The sequence below is a fragment of the Carcharodon carcharias genome, chromosome 27 (genome assembly GCF_017639515.1).
Source record: "Carcharodon carcharias isolate sCarCar2 chromosome 27, sCarCar2.pri, whole genome shotgun sequence".
Taxonomy (NCBI): domain Eukaryota; kingdom Metazoa; phylum Chordata; class Chondrichthyes; order Lamniformes; family Lamnidae; genus Carcharodon; species Carcharodon carcharias.
In genome coordinates, this window is record NC_054493.1 from 18,715,396 (window position 1) to 18,731,727 (window position 16,332).

Consider the following 16,332-nt stretch of genomic DNA (forward strand, 5'->3'; position numbering starts at 1 on the left):
TTCCCCACACCACCCCCCCCCCCCCCCCCAACCAAATCTTCAAATCCCCGTCCCACACGCTCTCCCTCCTCCCTGGGCTGAATAAAGTGTTGGATAATTCTTTCCTCATCCTGTTAACAAATTCCACAACTGGAGATAACTTAACGCATGACAAAACATGAACCTGAATCACCCTGACGACCAGGCAGAATAACAGATCTTCACCTTGTGTCCAGAACTGACTGGGTGAAGATTTTCCTCAGCGGGGCCTCAGTCACCATCACTGAGACTACCTTTATATTCCAGATTGTATTAATTGAATGGATTTGAACCTAGAACATTACCCTGGGTCTCTGAATCCAGTGACGTAACCACTAGGCCATTGTCTCCCCCAGGGCTCTTTGTTTGAGGTTATTTCCGGAGAGAAGCCGGAAGCGGCGGATAGTGAGAGTGGAGAATGTTCATTGTTTAATCTTCGATTCTGGGGCCGCACTCGAGATTTGCAAACCCCGCCCGGGGTTTATTAACCCGCTCCCGACAGTGACCTCTCACCTGACACCTCACAATGCCCGGCTGATTGACCGCAGAGCCGGACCAATAGGAAGGAGAGCTGGGGGGGTGGAGGGGGGAAACTGGAGGAGCGAGCGGGTGCGGCCAGTCGTCCAACCAATCGGAGTGAATGAGGGGCGGGGCCCGATTCCTCGCGCAGGAGCGCCCCGCGCAGGCGTGTTGTGGCTGCCCAGTGTGGATGTGGGGGGCTGGGTAAGTCAGAGGATCTTCTCCAGAACCTGTTATTGTGGGCCTGGTTAAAACAGCAATTTGTAGATCCATCCCAGGATGGGTGGAGCCCTTGGAGGGGGAGGGGAGAGTCACTCTAACTGTCGACCTCTCTTCCATGGCTTTATCCAGGTGGTCCTGGAGAAGGAGCTTTTGCTGGGAGTGTCTTGCTGATTCTGACTTTCAGTTTGATATCTCTATCTGTTTGGGGAAACAAGGGGAGAAAAAATGCCCCATAGAAACTAGAATTGTCCGTTCTGAATTTCTACCTTGGGCTGATAGTGATACTGACACTGTCAACTCCTTTTCTAGGTATTATAAGAAAATGAGTTGCAGGCAGGAAACTGAAACACAGCATTACATCAAAATCTGACAGTCGCCCGATTCATCAGGACTTGAATATCATTAGCCTTTTAATGTGGAAGGGGACGTCTTCTGTCTGTAGAAAATCATTTGAGAAAAATAAGTGTGATTGAAAAAACACTGAGACACACACACCCGAGTGAGGGTGTTCCAGTGCACTGACTGTGGAAAGAGTTTTAACCAGTTACACAGCCTGAAAAAAGCATCACACCATTCACAGCAGGGAGAAACTGTACACGTGTTCTGTGTGTGGACAAGGCTTCAACTGATCATCCAACCTTAGAGAGGCATAAGGACACCGGCATCATGGAGAAACCGTGGAAATGTGGGGACTGTGGGAAGGGATTCAGGTCCCCGTCTGTGCTGGAAATTCATCGACGCAGTCACACTGGTGAGAAACCGTTCATCTGCTCCGAGTGTGGAAAAGGATTCGCTCAGTCATCTAGCTTACGCAAGCACCAGAGAACTCATACCGGGAAAAGACCGTTCACCTGCTCTGAGTGTGGGAAGAGATTCACTCAACAAACCCACCTCACAACACACCAACTTGTTCACTCTGACATGAGACCTTTCAAATGTTCTGCCTGTGAGAAGAGCTTTAAAAGCAAAAAAAATCTGCTGATACACCAGCGAGTTCACACTGGGGAGAGGCCGTTCACCTGCTCTGCATGTGGGAAGGGATTCACTCAGTTATCCAGCCTTCTGACCCACCAGCGAGTTCACACTGGGGAGAAACCATTTGCCTGCCCTGAATGTGGGATGGCATTCACTCAGTTGTGCAACCTGTTGGATCATCAGAGAGTTCACACTGGGGAGAGGCCGTTCACCTGCTCTGTGTGTGGGAAAGGATTTGCTCAGTCATCCACCTTGCTGAGACACCAGCGCATTCACACCGGGGTGAAACCGTTCACCTGCTCTGAGTGTGGGAAGGGATTCACTCAGCTTACCCACCTCACTTCACACCAACGTGTTCACTCTGACATGAGACCTTTTGAATGTTCCGACTGTGAGAAAAGCTTCAAAGGCAAAATGGATCTGCTGACTCACCAGCGCACTCACACAGGAGAGAGGCCATTCACTTGCTCCGTGTGTGGGAAGGGATTCACTCAGCATTCCCTCAGGCTGAAACACCAGCGCGTTCACACCAGGGAGAGACCGTTCACCTGCTCCATGTGTGGGAAGGGATTCTCTCGTTCATCCACCCTGCAGACACACCAGCGAGTTCACAAGTTGCAGGGGTTGGATTCTGCTGTTATTGCTGCTGTTAATCATATCCAGGACTGAACCATTTCATTCTGATAGCATTTGTTTCAGTTGATGTGAAAAATATCTGTGACTGGGCTGGAGTTTAATAATCTGGATATGTGTTAAATAAATCAGCTTTCTGTCAAACACATAGTGCTTGAGTCCTTGATTTCTCAAAGATAAGAGGAGACTGTTTGATGTCCTTTTACTGACTGTTCCATTTTTGAGCCTTTTCTCCATTGTTAATGGAGACCTGTATTTATATAGCGCCTTTCACAACTGCAGGATGTCCCAAAAGTGCTTTACAGCCAATGAAGTTCTTTTGAAGTGTACTCACTGCTGTAATGTAGAAAGTACAGTTGCCAAATTGTGCACAGCGAGATCCCACTAATAGAAATGCAATTGTGGCCAGATAACCTGTTCAATGATGTTTGGTGAGGGATAAATATGAAGCAGTACACCAGGGCGAACTCCCCTGCTCTTTGTAATAACATCATGGGAACTTTTACGCCCAACTGAAAGGGCAGATGGGGCCATAGTTGAAGGTCTCATCTGGAAGATGGGACCTCTGACAGTGCAGTGGTCCCTCAGTATTGCATCAAAATATCAACCTGGATTTTATACTCTTGTTTCTGGATGTGGATTTGAACACACAGCCTCCTGACTCAAAGATAAGAATGCAACCACTGAGCCACAACTAACAAGTCATCATTACTCCAGATTAATTCAGTTCTCTTACCTTCGGTTACTCTCATGGACAAGTGTAAGATTTTAGTCCAGGAGTCACAGATTACCCCAAAAGGGAATCGTAGGAACACAGCAGTAGGCCATTTGACCCTTCGATCCTGCTCCACTATTCAGTAAGATCATGGCTGATCTGGTTACCATCTCAACTCCTCTTTCCTGTCTGCCCCAACAACCCATTAACTCCCTTGCCTAACAAAGATCTTTCTAACTCAGCCTTGAATAAATTTAGAGACCCAATTCCAAACATCAACAAGCATTTGGGAGAAAAAATTCTCTTCTGTCTTAAAAGAGAGACCTCTTATTTTTAAATTATATCCCCTAATTGTAGCCTCCCCCACAAGTGGAAACATCCTTTGGGTATCCACTCTATCAAGTTCCTCAGCATCTTACATGTTTCAATAAGATCACCTCTCATTCTTCCAAACTCCAATGGGTATAGGCCGAACCTGTCCAACCTTTCTTCAAAAGATAAGCCCTTCATCCCAGGAATGAGGGGACATTTCCAGTGCCCGGGGCCAGCATGTGTGCGGGAAGTGTCTCCAGTTGCAGCTCCTGGAAGCCCGGGTTTTGGAGCTGGAGCGGTGGTTGGGGACACTGTGGAGCTTCTGTGAGGCGGAGAGTATTGTGGACAGCATGTATAGAGAGGTGGTCACACCACAGGCTAAGTGTCCACAGGCAGGAAGGGAATGGGTGACCACCAGGTAGAACAAGAGGATGAGGCAGACAGTGCAGGAATCTCCTGCGGCTATTCCCCTGCAAAACAGATGTACCACTTTGGATACTGTTGAGGGGAATGCCCTCTCAGGGCAAAGCAGCAACAGCCAAATTAATTACACCGTGGTTGGCTCTGTTGCACAGGGGAGGAGTTAAAAAGTGTGGGAATACAATAGTTATAGAGGGTTCAATTGTAAGTGGAATAGATAGGCGTTTCTGTGGCCGCAAACGAGACTTCAGGATGGTATGTTGTCTCCCTGCTGCTAGGATCAAGGATGTCTCAGAGCGGCTACAGGACATTCCGAAGGGGGCTGGTGAACACCAGTGGTCGTGGTACACGGTACAAATGACATAGGTAAAAAAAGGGATGAGGTCCTAAAAGCAGAATATAGGGAGTTAGGAAGTAAGTTGAAAAGTAGGACCTCAAAAGTAGTGATCTCAGCATTACTACCAGTGCCATGTGCTAGTCAGAATAGAAATAGCAGGTTATATCAGATTAACATGTGGCTGAAGAGATGGTGTGAGGGGGAGGGTTTCAGATTCCTGGGATATTGGGACCGGATCTGTAGGAGGTGGGACCAGTAGAAACTAGACGGATTACACCGGGACAGATGTCCAAAGGGGAATAAGACCATAAGACATAGGAGCAGAAATTAGGCCATTTGGCCCATCGAGTCTGCTCCGCCATTCAATCATGGCTGATAAGTTTCTCAACCCCATTCTCCCGCCTTCTCCCCGTAACCTTTGATCTCCTTACCAATCAAGAACCTATCTATCTCGGTCTTAAATACACTCAATGACCTGGCCTCCACAGCCTTCTGTGGCAATGAATTCCATCGATTCACCACTCTCTGGCTAAAGGAGTTTCTCCTCATCTCTGTTATTGCTAGAGTGGTTGGAGAGGGTTTAAACTAAAATGACAGGGGGTTGGGAACCTATGCAAGGAGTCAGAGGAGAGGGAATCAAGGACAAGAGCAAAAGACAGAAAGGGGAATAAGAAAAGTGATAGAGAAATCAAGGCAAGAATCAAACAGGGCATCAGTGAAAAATAGAGGGAACAGAACAAGTAATGTTAAAAAGACAAGCCTTAAGGCTTTGTGCATTACCGCAAGGAGCGTTTGCAATAAAGTGGATGAATTAACTGCGCAAATAGACGTAAACAGATATGACATAGTCGGGATTATGGAGACATGGCTGCAGGGTGACCAGGGGTGGGAACTGAACATCCAGAGTTATTCAGTATTTAGGAAGGACAGACAAAAAAGAAAAGGTGGTGCAGTTGCATTGCTGGTTAAAGAGGAAATTAACACAAGAGTGAGGAAAGATATCAGCTCTGACGATGTGGAATCTGTATGGGTAGAGCTGAGAAACACTAAGGGGCAAAAAACATTAGCGGGGGTTGTATATAGACCCCCAAACTGTAGCGGTGATGTTTGGAATGGCATTAAACAGGAAATTAGAGACGCATGGAAAAAAGGAACATCAGTAATTATGGGTGACTTTAATCTGCATATAGATTGGGCAAATCAAATTAGTAACAATACCGTAAAGGAGGAATTCCTGGAGTGTATACGGGATGGATTTCTGGACCAATACGTTGAGGAACCAACTAGACAACAGGCCATCTGAGACTAGGTATTGTGTATTGAGAAAGGAATAATTGGCAATCTAGTTGTGCCTTGGGGATGAGCGACCATAATATGATAGAATTCTTCATCAAGATGGAGAGTGACATAGTTGATTCTGAGACTAGGGTCCTGAATCTTAATAAAGGAAACTACGATGGTATGAGGAATGAGTTGGCGATGATTGATTGGGAAACGTTACTTAAGGGGATAATGGTGGATAGGCAATGGCAAACATTCAAAGAGCACGTGGGTGAACTACAACAATTGTTTATTCCCATCTGGCGCAAAAATAAAATAAGAAAGGTGGCTAAACCATGGCTTACAGGGGAAATTGGAGATAGTATTAGATCCAAGGAAGAAGCATACAAATTGGCCAGAAAAAACAACAGACCTGAGGATTGGGAGCAGTTTAGAATTCAGCAAAGGAGGACCAAGGGATTGATTAAGATGGGGAAAATAGAGTACGAGAGTAAGCTTGCGGGGAACATAAAAACTGACTATAAAAGTTTCTGTAAGTATGTGAAGAGAAAAAGATTGATGAAAACAAATGTAGGTCCCTTACAGTCAGAAACAGGGAATTTATAATGGGGAACAAAGAAATGGCTGACCAACTAAATACATTCTTTGGTTTTGTCTTCACAAAGGAGGACCAATTAACATACCAGAAATGTTGGGGAACACAGGGTTTAGTGAGAGGGGGGAACAGAAAGAAATCAGTATGAGTAGGGAAATGGTGCTGGGGAAATTGATGGGATTGAAGGCCGATAAATTCCCAGGGCCTGATAATCTACACCCCAGAGTACTTAAGGATGTGGCCCTCAAAATAATGGATGCATTGGTGGTCATCTTTCGAGATTCTAGACTCTGCAACAGTTCCTACAGATTGGAGGGTAGCTAATGTAACTCCACTGTTTAAAAAGGGAGGTAGAGAGAAAACAGGGAATTATAGACCAGTCAGCCTGACGTTGGTAGTGGGGAAAATTCTAGAGTCAATCATAAAAGATTTAATAACTGAACACTTAGAATACAGTGGCAGAATCGGACAGAGTCAGCATGGATTAATGAAAGGGAAATCATGCTTGATAAATCTACTGGAATTTTTCAAGAATGTAACTCGTAGAGTTGATGAGGGGGAGCCAGTGGATGTGGTCTATTTGGGCTTTCAAAAGGCTTTTGACAAAGTCCCATATAAGAGATTAACATGTAAAAATTAAAGCACATGGGATTGGGGGTAGTGTATCGAGATGGATAGAAAACTGGCTGGCAGACAGGAATCAAAGAGTAGGAATAAACAGGTCTTTTTCCAAATGGCAGGCAGTGACTAGTGGGGTTCCGCAGGGATCGGTGCTGGGACCCCAGCTATTCACAATATATATAAACGATTTGGATGAGGGAGCTAAATGTAATATCTCCAAATTTGCAGATGATACGAAGCTGGGTGGGAGGGTGAGCTGTGAGGAGGGTGCAGAGATGCTTCAGTGTGATTTGGACAAGCTGAGTGAGTGGACAAATGCATGGTAGATGCAATTTAATGTGGATAAATGTGAGGTTATCCACTTTGGTTGCAACAACAGGAAGGCAGATTATTATCTGAATGGCTATAAATTGAGAGAGGGGAATGCACAATGAGGCCTGGGTGCTCTCGTACACCAGTCGCTGAAGGTAAGCATGCAGGTGCAGCAGCCGGTAAAGAAGGGAAATGGTATGTTGGCCTTCATAGCGAGAGGATTCGAGTACAGGAGCAGGGATGCTTGCTGCAATTATAAAGGGCCTTGGCGAGACCACCATTGGAACATTGTGTGCAGTTTTGGTCTCCTTACATGAGGATGGATGTTCTTGCTATAGAGGGAGTGCAGTGCAGGATTACCAGACTGATTCCTGGGACTGACATATGAGGAGAGATTGAGTCGGTTCGGATTATATTCGCTGGAGTTCAGGAGAATGAGGGGCGATCCCATAGAAACCTATAAAATTCTAATAGGACAAAACAGGGTAGGTGCAGGAAGAATGTTCCTGATGGTGGGGGAAGTCCAGAACCACGGGTCACAGTCTGAGGATATGGGATAGACCGTTTAGAATTGAGATGAGGAGAAATTTTTTCACCCAGAGAGTGGTGAGCCTGTGGAATTTGTTACCACAGAAAGTAGTTGAGACCAAAACATTGCATGTTTTTAAGGAGTTAGATATAGCTCTTGGGCAACAGGGATCAAAGGATATGGGGAGAAAGCGGGAGCAGGCTATTGAGTTGGATGATCAGCCATTATTCTAATGAATGGCGGAGCAGGCTCAAACGACTGAATGGCCGACTCCTGCTCCTATTTTCTATGTAATATTATTTCACTCTTAAGAACATTAAGAATAACATGCCAGGGAAAGACATGATTTTAAAGCAGCGACACTAGGTCAGGTTAAGTTCAGTTAATATGATTGCCAAGCAGTGTTAGGAAGTAATTGCAATTCATGTGCGCCTTCTCTGCTCATTTTCCAGATTAAAATGAATTGATTCTCTCACTGCCTGTCTTGCATATATTCCAGATGCGAATCCATGAAGTTTTGCATACGAGAGAAATCAATGTATTTGGGGAGAATGCAGGAAAGTGGAGTTGAGGTCATTTACTGGTTCAGAGACCCAAGGAGCCGTATGGGCTACCTCTGTTCCTATTTCTTCTGTTCCTATGAACATCACTGTGACTCATTTCCATGCAAGCACAGCAGATGCAGGCCCTGCCCTTTCACCTCCTCTCTTCCCATGTTTCAGGCCTTCAACCCACTTTCCAGGTGACACAGTGATTTCCTTGTACTCCTTGCAACTTAATATTGTGTTTTCACTGCTCACGGTCTCCTTTACACTTGAGGAGACTAAATCCAGCTTGACCGACTGCTTTGTGGAACATCACCATCCAGTTTGCGATCATGATCCTGTGCTTCTGGTCATTTACTATTTTAATTCTCCACCTCACTTCAGGTCTGACCTCTCTGTCCTTGGCCTCCTGCACTGTTCAAAAGAAGCTCAACAGAAACTCAAGTAACAGCAGCTCATCTTTGATCAGGCACTTTACAACCCTCAATATTCATTTCAACAATTTCAGATCATAATCATCACTCCCATTTTTTCGGACAGTGAGTGCTGGTAATGCTTCTGCTGTCACCATTTATACCTCCTCTGGATCTGTCTTTTATTTGTTCACTTGCCCCATTAGTTTCTTTACTTGTCTCATTATCACCCAATTTTGCCTTGCATCATCATCCCCTTGATCATTTACTCTTCCAGCCTTCCATCCTATCACAAGACCATTTTTTCTTTCCTCCTCACCGCCTCTCTCGTCCCTGACTCTTCGCTTGTTTATGAACTATTAAATCTCTAAATTCTTCCAGTTTGGATAAAAGTTCACGGACCTGAAACATTCATTCTGTCTCCCTCTCCATACATACTATTTGACCTGCTGAGTCAAACGGGCCCCACCACTTCCCGGTCCCAACTTTTGCACCAAACGGGACCACAGCTTTGAGCGATGGATGGGTCCAGGTTAACCGCCAACATCTTTGTGAGGTTTGTAATGACCGGGAGGAGATTGTTACCCATTGTTCAGAATGGGGACAACTTGTCCATCAAGCTGCATCACCCTTTGACCTGGATAATTTGACCCTCCATTCCCCAGGTTTGCACAAAACATTTTCTCTTTTGAGGTCTTGTTTGTGGGTCACTGTGGATCAGTTTTCTCCCACTTATTGTTACCTGTTCAAAGGAGAGGAAGGAGCTTTTAAAGAATGAGACAACAGTAACTGTCTCTCTGTTCGACATGAAATTAAACTCACTGCCAATTCCTCAGCAGTAACAATGTTAAATACAAAGTTTCCAGCCAGAATTGAACCGGGGACTTTCTCATGTAAAGTAAACGTGAGAATTACTGTATTGGGGAAATGAGTGTGAATCCCACCGGACAGAGAGGAACTGACCATCCATCTCTAGCTCTAATTCCCAAACAGAAAATGCTGTCAAGAATCAGCAAGTCAGGCTGAGTCTGTACAAAAACAAAAATAAAAATACCTGGAAAAGCTCAGCAGGTCTGACAGCATCTCCGGAGAGGAATACACTTAATGTTTCGAGTCCATATGACTCTTCAGCAGAACTAAGGAAAAATAGAAGAGAAGTGAAATAGAAACTGGTTTAAGGGGGAGTGGGACAGGTAGAGCTGGATAGAGGGCCAGTGATAGGTGGAGATAGCCAAAAGAGGTCACAGACAAAAGGACAAAGAGATGTTGAAGGTGGTGATATTATCTAAGGAATATGCTAATTAAGGGTAGAAAGCAGGACGAGCAAGGTACAGATAGCCCTAGTGGGGGTGGGGGGGGGAAGGGATCGAAATAGGCTAAAAGGTAGAGATAAAACAATGGATACATTTAAAAATAATGGAAATAGGTGGGAAAAGAAAAATCTATATAAATTATTGGAAAAAAGGGGGATCGGAAAGGGGGTGGGGATGGACGAGAGAGTTCATGATCTAAAGTAGTTGAAATCAATATTCAGTCCAGAAGGCTGTAAAGTGCCTAGTCAGAAGATGAGGTGCTGTTCCTCCAGTTTGTGTTGAGCTTACATTACAGCAGGCCAAGGACGGACATGTGGGCATGAGAGCAGGGTGGAGTGTTGAAATGGCAAGCGACAGGGAGGTCTGGGTAATGCTTGCGGACAGACCGAAGGTGTTCCGCAAAGCAGTCACCCTGTCTGCGTTTGGTCTCTCCAATGTAGAGGAAACCGCATTGGGAGCAGCGAATGCAGTAGATTAAATTCAGGGAAGTGCAAGTGAAATGCTGCTTCACTTGAAATCAGTGTTTGGGCCCTTGGATGGTGAGGAGAGGGGAAGTAAAGGGGCAGGTGTTGCACCTTCTGCGGTTGCATGGGAAGGTGCCGTGAGAGGGGGTTGAGGTGTAGGGGGTGATGGAGGAGAGGACCAGGGTGTCACGGAGGGAACGATCCCTGCGGAAAGCAGCAGGGATGGGATGGGGGTGAAGGGAAGATGTGTTTGGTGGTGGCATCATGCTGGAGTTGGCGGAAATGGCGGAGGATGATCCTTTGAATGCGGAGGCTGGTGGGGTGGTAAGGGAGGACAAGGGTGACCCTATCATAGTTCTGGGAGGGAGAGGAAGGTATGAGGGCAGACATGCGGGAGATGGGCCGGACATGCACCTCACCTTCCGACTAGGCACTTTACAGCCTTCTGGACTGAATATTGAGTTCAACAGCTTTAGATCATGAACTCTCTCCTCCATCCCCACCCCCTTTCCGATCCCCCTTTTCTCCAATAATTTATATAGATTTTTCTTTTCCCAGCTATTCCCATTATTTTTAAATGTATTTCCATCCATTGTTTTATCTCTACCTTTTAGTCTGTTTCGATCCCTTCCCCCCCACCCCACCCCCACTAGAGCTATCTGTACCTTGTTCGCCCTGCTTTCTACCCTTAATGTCACCTATTAGCACATTTCTTAGCTAATATCACCACCGTCAACACCTCTTTGTCCTTTTGTCTGTGACATCTTTTGGTTATCTCCACCTATCACTGGCCCCCTATCCAGCTCCACCTGTCCCACCCCATCATAAACTAGTTTATATTTCACCTCTCTTCTATTTTTCCTTCGTTCTGTTGAAGAGTCATACGGACTCGAAACGTTAACTGTGTTCCTCTCCGCCGATGCTGCCAGGCCTGCTGAGTTTTTCCAGCTATTTTTATTTTTGCTTTGGATTTCCAACATCTGCAGTTTTTTGCTTTTACCAGGCTGAGTCTGTGCCCGCACTCAGCGTTTGAAACGGTCACAATGCTCGGGTGATTGACGGCAGCTCTGCACCAATAGGAAGGGGGGGGCGGGGCTGGAGGACCGAGCCTCGGTTGATCCTCCAACCAATAAGGGTGAATGAGGGGCGGGGCCGGGCTGCGATTGGGGAATGTGTCGATAATGGCGACGGAGGAGCGGTTCTTTGTCAGATCTGCAACCGGTAAGTGGGATGATGCTTCACAGCGGCAATGATGGATCCGGAGGGTGGGCGGGAACGTTGTGTAAACATGCTGTGTAAGAGCAAACCCCCGAAGAGGAACATCCCGGTCTCACTATTTGCACCGAACTGGGCCGCAGCTTTGAGCGATGGGGCCCAGGTTAACCGCCGCCATCTTTGTAGGGGGCAACGTGAAGCAGTGCGCATGTGCGGCCGCCATCTTTGTGAGGGGCAACTTTGTAATAACTGGGCGAAGCTTGTTAACCATTGTTTAGAATGGGGACAACTTGTCCATTAAGCTGCATCACGCTTTGACCTGGTGATTTGATCCTCCATTACCCTGGTTTTCCCAGACCCAGATGCCTTATTGGTGAGGCAGAGCAGCAGTAGAGCCAAGGCAGGAAAGGGAAGCAAACCCTGCTCTCCAGATCACTCAACCTCATAGGACGTCCTGCCCCATGTGCCCAAAGATCTGTGGGTCTGTTCAGTCACATGGACCCCAACAGCAGACACTCACGACCCTGAATTGGACGTCATCCTCGAATCGAGAGACTGCCGACGACAACGATGGGTGGGGGGGGGTGTGGGGGGAAATGTGCAGCAGGGTACATGGGCAAGGAAGCAGGGGCAGAGAATGTTGTGAATTTCTATCCTGGACTGACAGGGATGGATTTTGGAAACTCCTTTTACAGGGGGTTAGAAGGGGAGGATATACACACAGCAAACTCAAATCAAGAGAAATGTTTGTCTCTTCTGAATTTTTAATCTTGGACTGACAGTGTTGGCTTTTGTAAACCTCTTTTAAAGGGTACTAGGAGAGGATTTATGACAGGAAACTCAAACCAAATGTCACTTCAAAATCTGACAGAATCGCTTGATTCATCAGGACCTGGATATTGTCAGCTTATGAGTGTTAGCTTTAAGGTCATTACCACTGACTGTGTAAAGTTTCTTCCTCACATCTCTCCTGTAGATGTTGCTCAGAATCTTAAATCTGTGTCCTGTAATCCTTTTACAATCAGCTGATGGAAACAGATTTTCTTTATCTACCTTATCTAAACCTATCATGAACTTGCACACCTCTATCAAATCTCCCCTCGCTCTCCATTGTTCCAAGGAGAATAACCCCAGTTTCCCCAGCCTAACCTGCCAATTAATATTCCTCATCCCTGGAACCATTCTGGCAAACCTCTGCACCCTCTCAAGGACCATCACATCCTTCCTAATGTGTAGTGACCACTGGTTTGCACAGACCCAGATGTTCTGTGTTCGTGTCTGTGATGTCATCACACACCGACAGTTGCGCGGTGACATCACCCCGCTCCCCGGGTATTTCCACAACTGGGAGATTTTTCTCTGGCTCCAGTGCTTCTGATATCTTTCCAGCTGCAGGCTGCAGCAGGAGATTTTAAAATTGAAAACAGCGGAATTGTTTCAGAGGCTAGTATTTTTGAATATTCACCTGCAATTTAGTACTTTTAGTGCTATGTTCTGGTTCCATGGCTCCGATGCTGGTGTGACTCCTTTACTGTGGAACTGAATCCATGTCCATCCATTGCTCTGTTTCACCTCTGCCCTCCCTGGTCATCCCTCTGCCATTGTTTAACTTCCTCCGCCTCTAATAATGGGTGTATTTTCATTACGTGTAGTATTCTACTGTTACTTCTGCCATCTTTCCACCATTGCTCATCCCCCAACTTTGTGCTGCTGGCTTACCAGCTTTATCTTCCCACAGTACCGTAGTCAGGAATTGTTTTTCTTGCACTATAATCCATTTCTCTTCTGCCTCTGAGCTTATATTGACCATCAAATTCTGCACCATCTTTATTCCCTGTAATTCATTACGCACTTCCTGAAATGTTAACTCTGTTTCTCTCTCCACAGTTACTGCCTGATCTGCTGAGTATTTCCAGCATTTGCTGTTTTTATTTCAGATTTCTAGCAGTTGCAGTATTTTGCTGTTATTTTATTTCAGGCGTTGCTCACGGAACCGAGTTCAGAAACACAGACGGACCAATTAAAAGCCGGTTTGTTGCCCGGTAGGCATTGGTTGTAGAAGTTAGTTCCTGGCCTCCAGTTTGGGACCTTTTTCATTGAGTCAAACAGTCACTGAAGGATTACAATACAGACGGGGGCTGTTCAGCCCATCCTGCCTGTGCTGGCTCTCTGTAAGAGCAAATCAGCCAGTCCCACTCCCCGGCCCTTTCACTAACAAGACCAGCAGCAGATATTACCCATCCCCAGTTACCTGTGGAGAAGATGATGTTTGACCTTCTTGAACAGCTGCAGTCCATGTGGTGAAGATGCTCCCACAATGATGCTAGATAAGCAGTTACATGTTACAGTGGTATACGTCCAAAATCAACAATAACAATTTGTATTTGTATAGCGCCTTTCATGTATTAGACCTTTCCAGGATGCTTCAAAGGAGCTTTATGGAGCAGGAGCCTTTGTAGGTCAGTGAGCACAGGGGCGATGGGTGAATGAGACTTAGTCTGAGTAAACACACGGGCAGCAGAGTTTTGGATGACCTCGTGGTTACAGGGTGGTTGAATGTGGGAGGCCAGCTGGGAGTGCATTAGGATAGTTAAGTCTAGAGGTAATGAAGGAATGGTTGAGAGTTTCAGCAGCAGAGGAGCTGAGACCAGGGCGCCCAGTTGGGCGATGTTATTGAGGTGAAAACATTCAGTAATGATGATGATGCGGATATGTGGTTGGAAGCTCAGTTTGGGGTGAAATAGTTCACCATGGTTGTGAACGGTCTGGTTCAGTCTCAGACAGTTGCAGGGGGTGGGATAGAGTCGGTAGCCAGGGAGTGGAGTTTGTAGCGGGGACTGAAGACAATGGCTTTGGTCTTCTCAATATTTAAATAGAGGAACTCTCTGTTCACCCGGTGCTGGATGTCAGACAAGCCAGGACAATGTGTGACTTGGAGGGGAACTTGGCGGTGATGGTGTTCACATACACCTGCTGCTTGGTCCTTCATTTGGTGCAGGTTGTGGGTTTGGCAGGTTCTGTGCAAGTTCTGGTTGAGTTGTAGATATGTAAAATCCCTCTTCTTCACCCCTTGCCTCTCCCACCCCACCGCTTCTCTCTCTTGCTCTCTTCTCCCATCTAGACCAGGGCCTTGTGTAGACCCAGACTGGGTGGCCAGTTCTCGTCTCTGAAGGACATTAGTTGGGTTTTTACGACAATCCAGCAGCTTTCATTATCCCTTTTCCCCAGTGCCGGGCCCACAAAGTACCAGATTCACAACCTGCCTTTGTGTTTTTGTGGACTCTCTCTCTCACTCCCTTTGATTCTGTTTTAACTCAATTTCACAGGGCATTAAAGGGGAGGATTTGCAGTCGGGAAACTGAAGCCAAACATCACATCAAAATCTGACAGAGTCGCCTAATTTATCGTAAGCTGAATACCATCGGATTTTGAACATGGAAGAAAAAAGCACCATTAGCTCTGGAGAGAAACCGTACACGTGTTCTGTGTGTGGACGAGGCTTCAGCCAATCATCTGGCCTGTCGAGACACAAATGCAGCCAGAATGGGGAGAAAGTGTGGAAATGCAGGGACTGTGGGAAGGGATTTAATTACCCATCAGAGCTGGAAAATCATCAGCGAGTTCACACTGGGGAGAGGCCGTTCACCTGCTCTGAGTGTGGGAAGGGGTTCACTAAGTTATCCACCCTGCTGCAACATCGACAAGTTCACACCGACGAGAGGCCTTTCAAATGTCCAGACTGCGGGAAGTGCTATAAAAGTCCCCGGGAACTGACTGGCCATCAACGTGTCCACACTGACGAGAGACCGTTCAGGTGCTCTCACTGTGGGTCTGGGTTCAAGACATTATCTGTCCTCACTGTGCACCAGCGAATTCACACTGGGGAGAGGCCGTTCACCTGCACCAAGTGTGGGAAGGGATTTGCTCACTCATCCCACCTGCTGACACACCAGCGAGTTCACACTGGGGAGAGACCTTTTAAGTGCCCAGACTGCGGGAAATGCTGCAAAAGTTCCAGCGAACTGATGTTTCATCAACGTGTTCACACTGGCGAGAGGCCATTCAGGTGCTCTCACTGCGGGACTGGGTTCAGGCGATCATCCGATCTGATTGTCCACCAGCGCGTTCACACTGCAGAGAGGCCATTCACCTGCTCTGAGTGTGGGAAGGGATTCACTCGGTCATCCACTCTGCTGGAACACCAGCGAGCTCACACTGGGGAGAGGCCGTTCACCTGCCCCGACTGTGGGAAGGGATTCGCTCGGTCATCCCACCTGCTGACACACCAGCGCACTCACACTGGGGAGAGGCCGTTCATCTGCCCTGTGTGTGGGAAGGGGTTCGGTCAGTCATCCCACTTGCTGACACATCAGCGAATTCACTCTGGGGAGCGGCCGTTCACCTGTTCTGAGTGTGGGAAGGGATTCACACAATCATCCAACCTGCTGCTACACCAGCGAGTTCACAAGTAACAATAATGATTGGAATTTTCTGTTAATCATATTTGGGGTGGACCTTTGTTCATTGGGGTCTCTTTCTGCTGATGTCTATAAACTCCAGGATAAAAGCAAGATGCTGCGGATGCTGGCAATACAAAAGATAAACAGAAAATGCTGAAAAAAGTCAGCCGGTCTGGCAGCATCTTTGGAAACAGAGTTAACGTTACAAGTCCCATATGACTCTTCTTCAGAGCTAAAGATTAACCCTGTTTCTCTCGCCACAGATGCTGCCAGACCTGCTGAGTTTTCCCAGCATTTTCTGTTTTTATTATTATTACTATTATTAATAAACTGCAGCCCAGTTACTGTGCTTAATACAGTGGAGAAAAGTCAAATAAAACAGCTTTGTGTTCAACACAGCCTGTTGTGTCTTTTTAATATCTCTAACGTGAGC

At 46.5% G+C, this 16,332-nt stretch overlaps 1 protein-coding gene across 1 annotated transcript; it reads left to right on the forward strand.

Annotated features, from left to right (window-relative positions):
• Window positions 1-701: 701 nt before the first annotated feature.
• Window positions 702-16,131, forward strand: LOC121270532 (gastrula zinc finger protein XlCGF26.1-like). The gene is made up of 2 exons (XM_041175899.1): window positions 702-2,340; window positions 15,057-16,131. Exons 1-2 carry the CDS (start codon window positions 1,426-1,428, stop codon window positions 15,909-15,911), a joined length of 1,770 nt encoding a protein of 589 aa, XP_041031833.1. The 5' UTR covers window positions 702-1,425; the 3' UTR covers window positions 15,912-16,131.
• The last annotated feature ends 201 nt before the right edge of the window (window positions 16,132-16,332 follow it).

Coding starts and splice junctions, on each gene's coding strand:
- LOC121270532 (XM_041175899.1), top strand. CDS start 1,426: ATGGAGAAACCGTGGAAATGTGGGGACTGTGGGAAGGGATTCAGGTCC. Junction 2,341..15,056: donor CCCTGCAGACACACCAGCGA/GTTCACAAGTTG, acceptor GAAAATCATCAG/CGAGTTCACACTGGGGAGAG.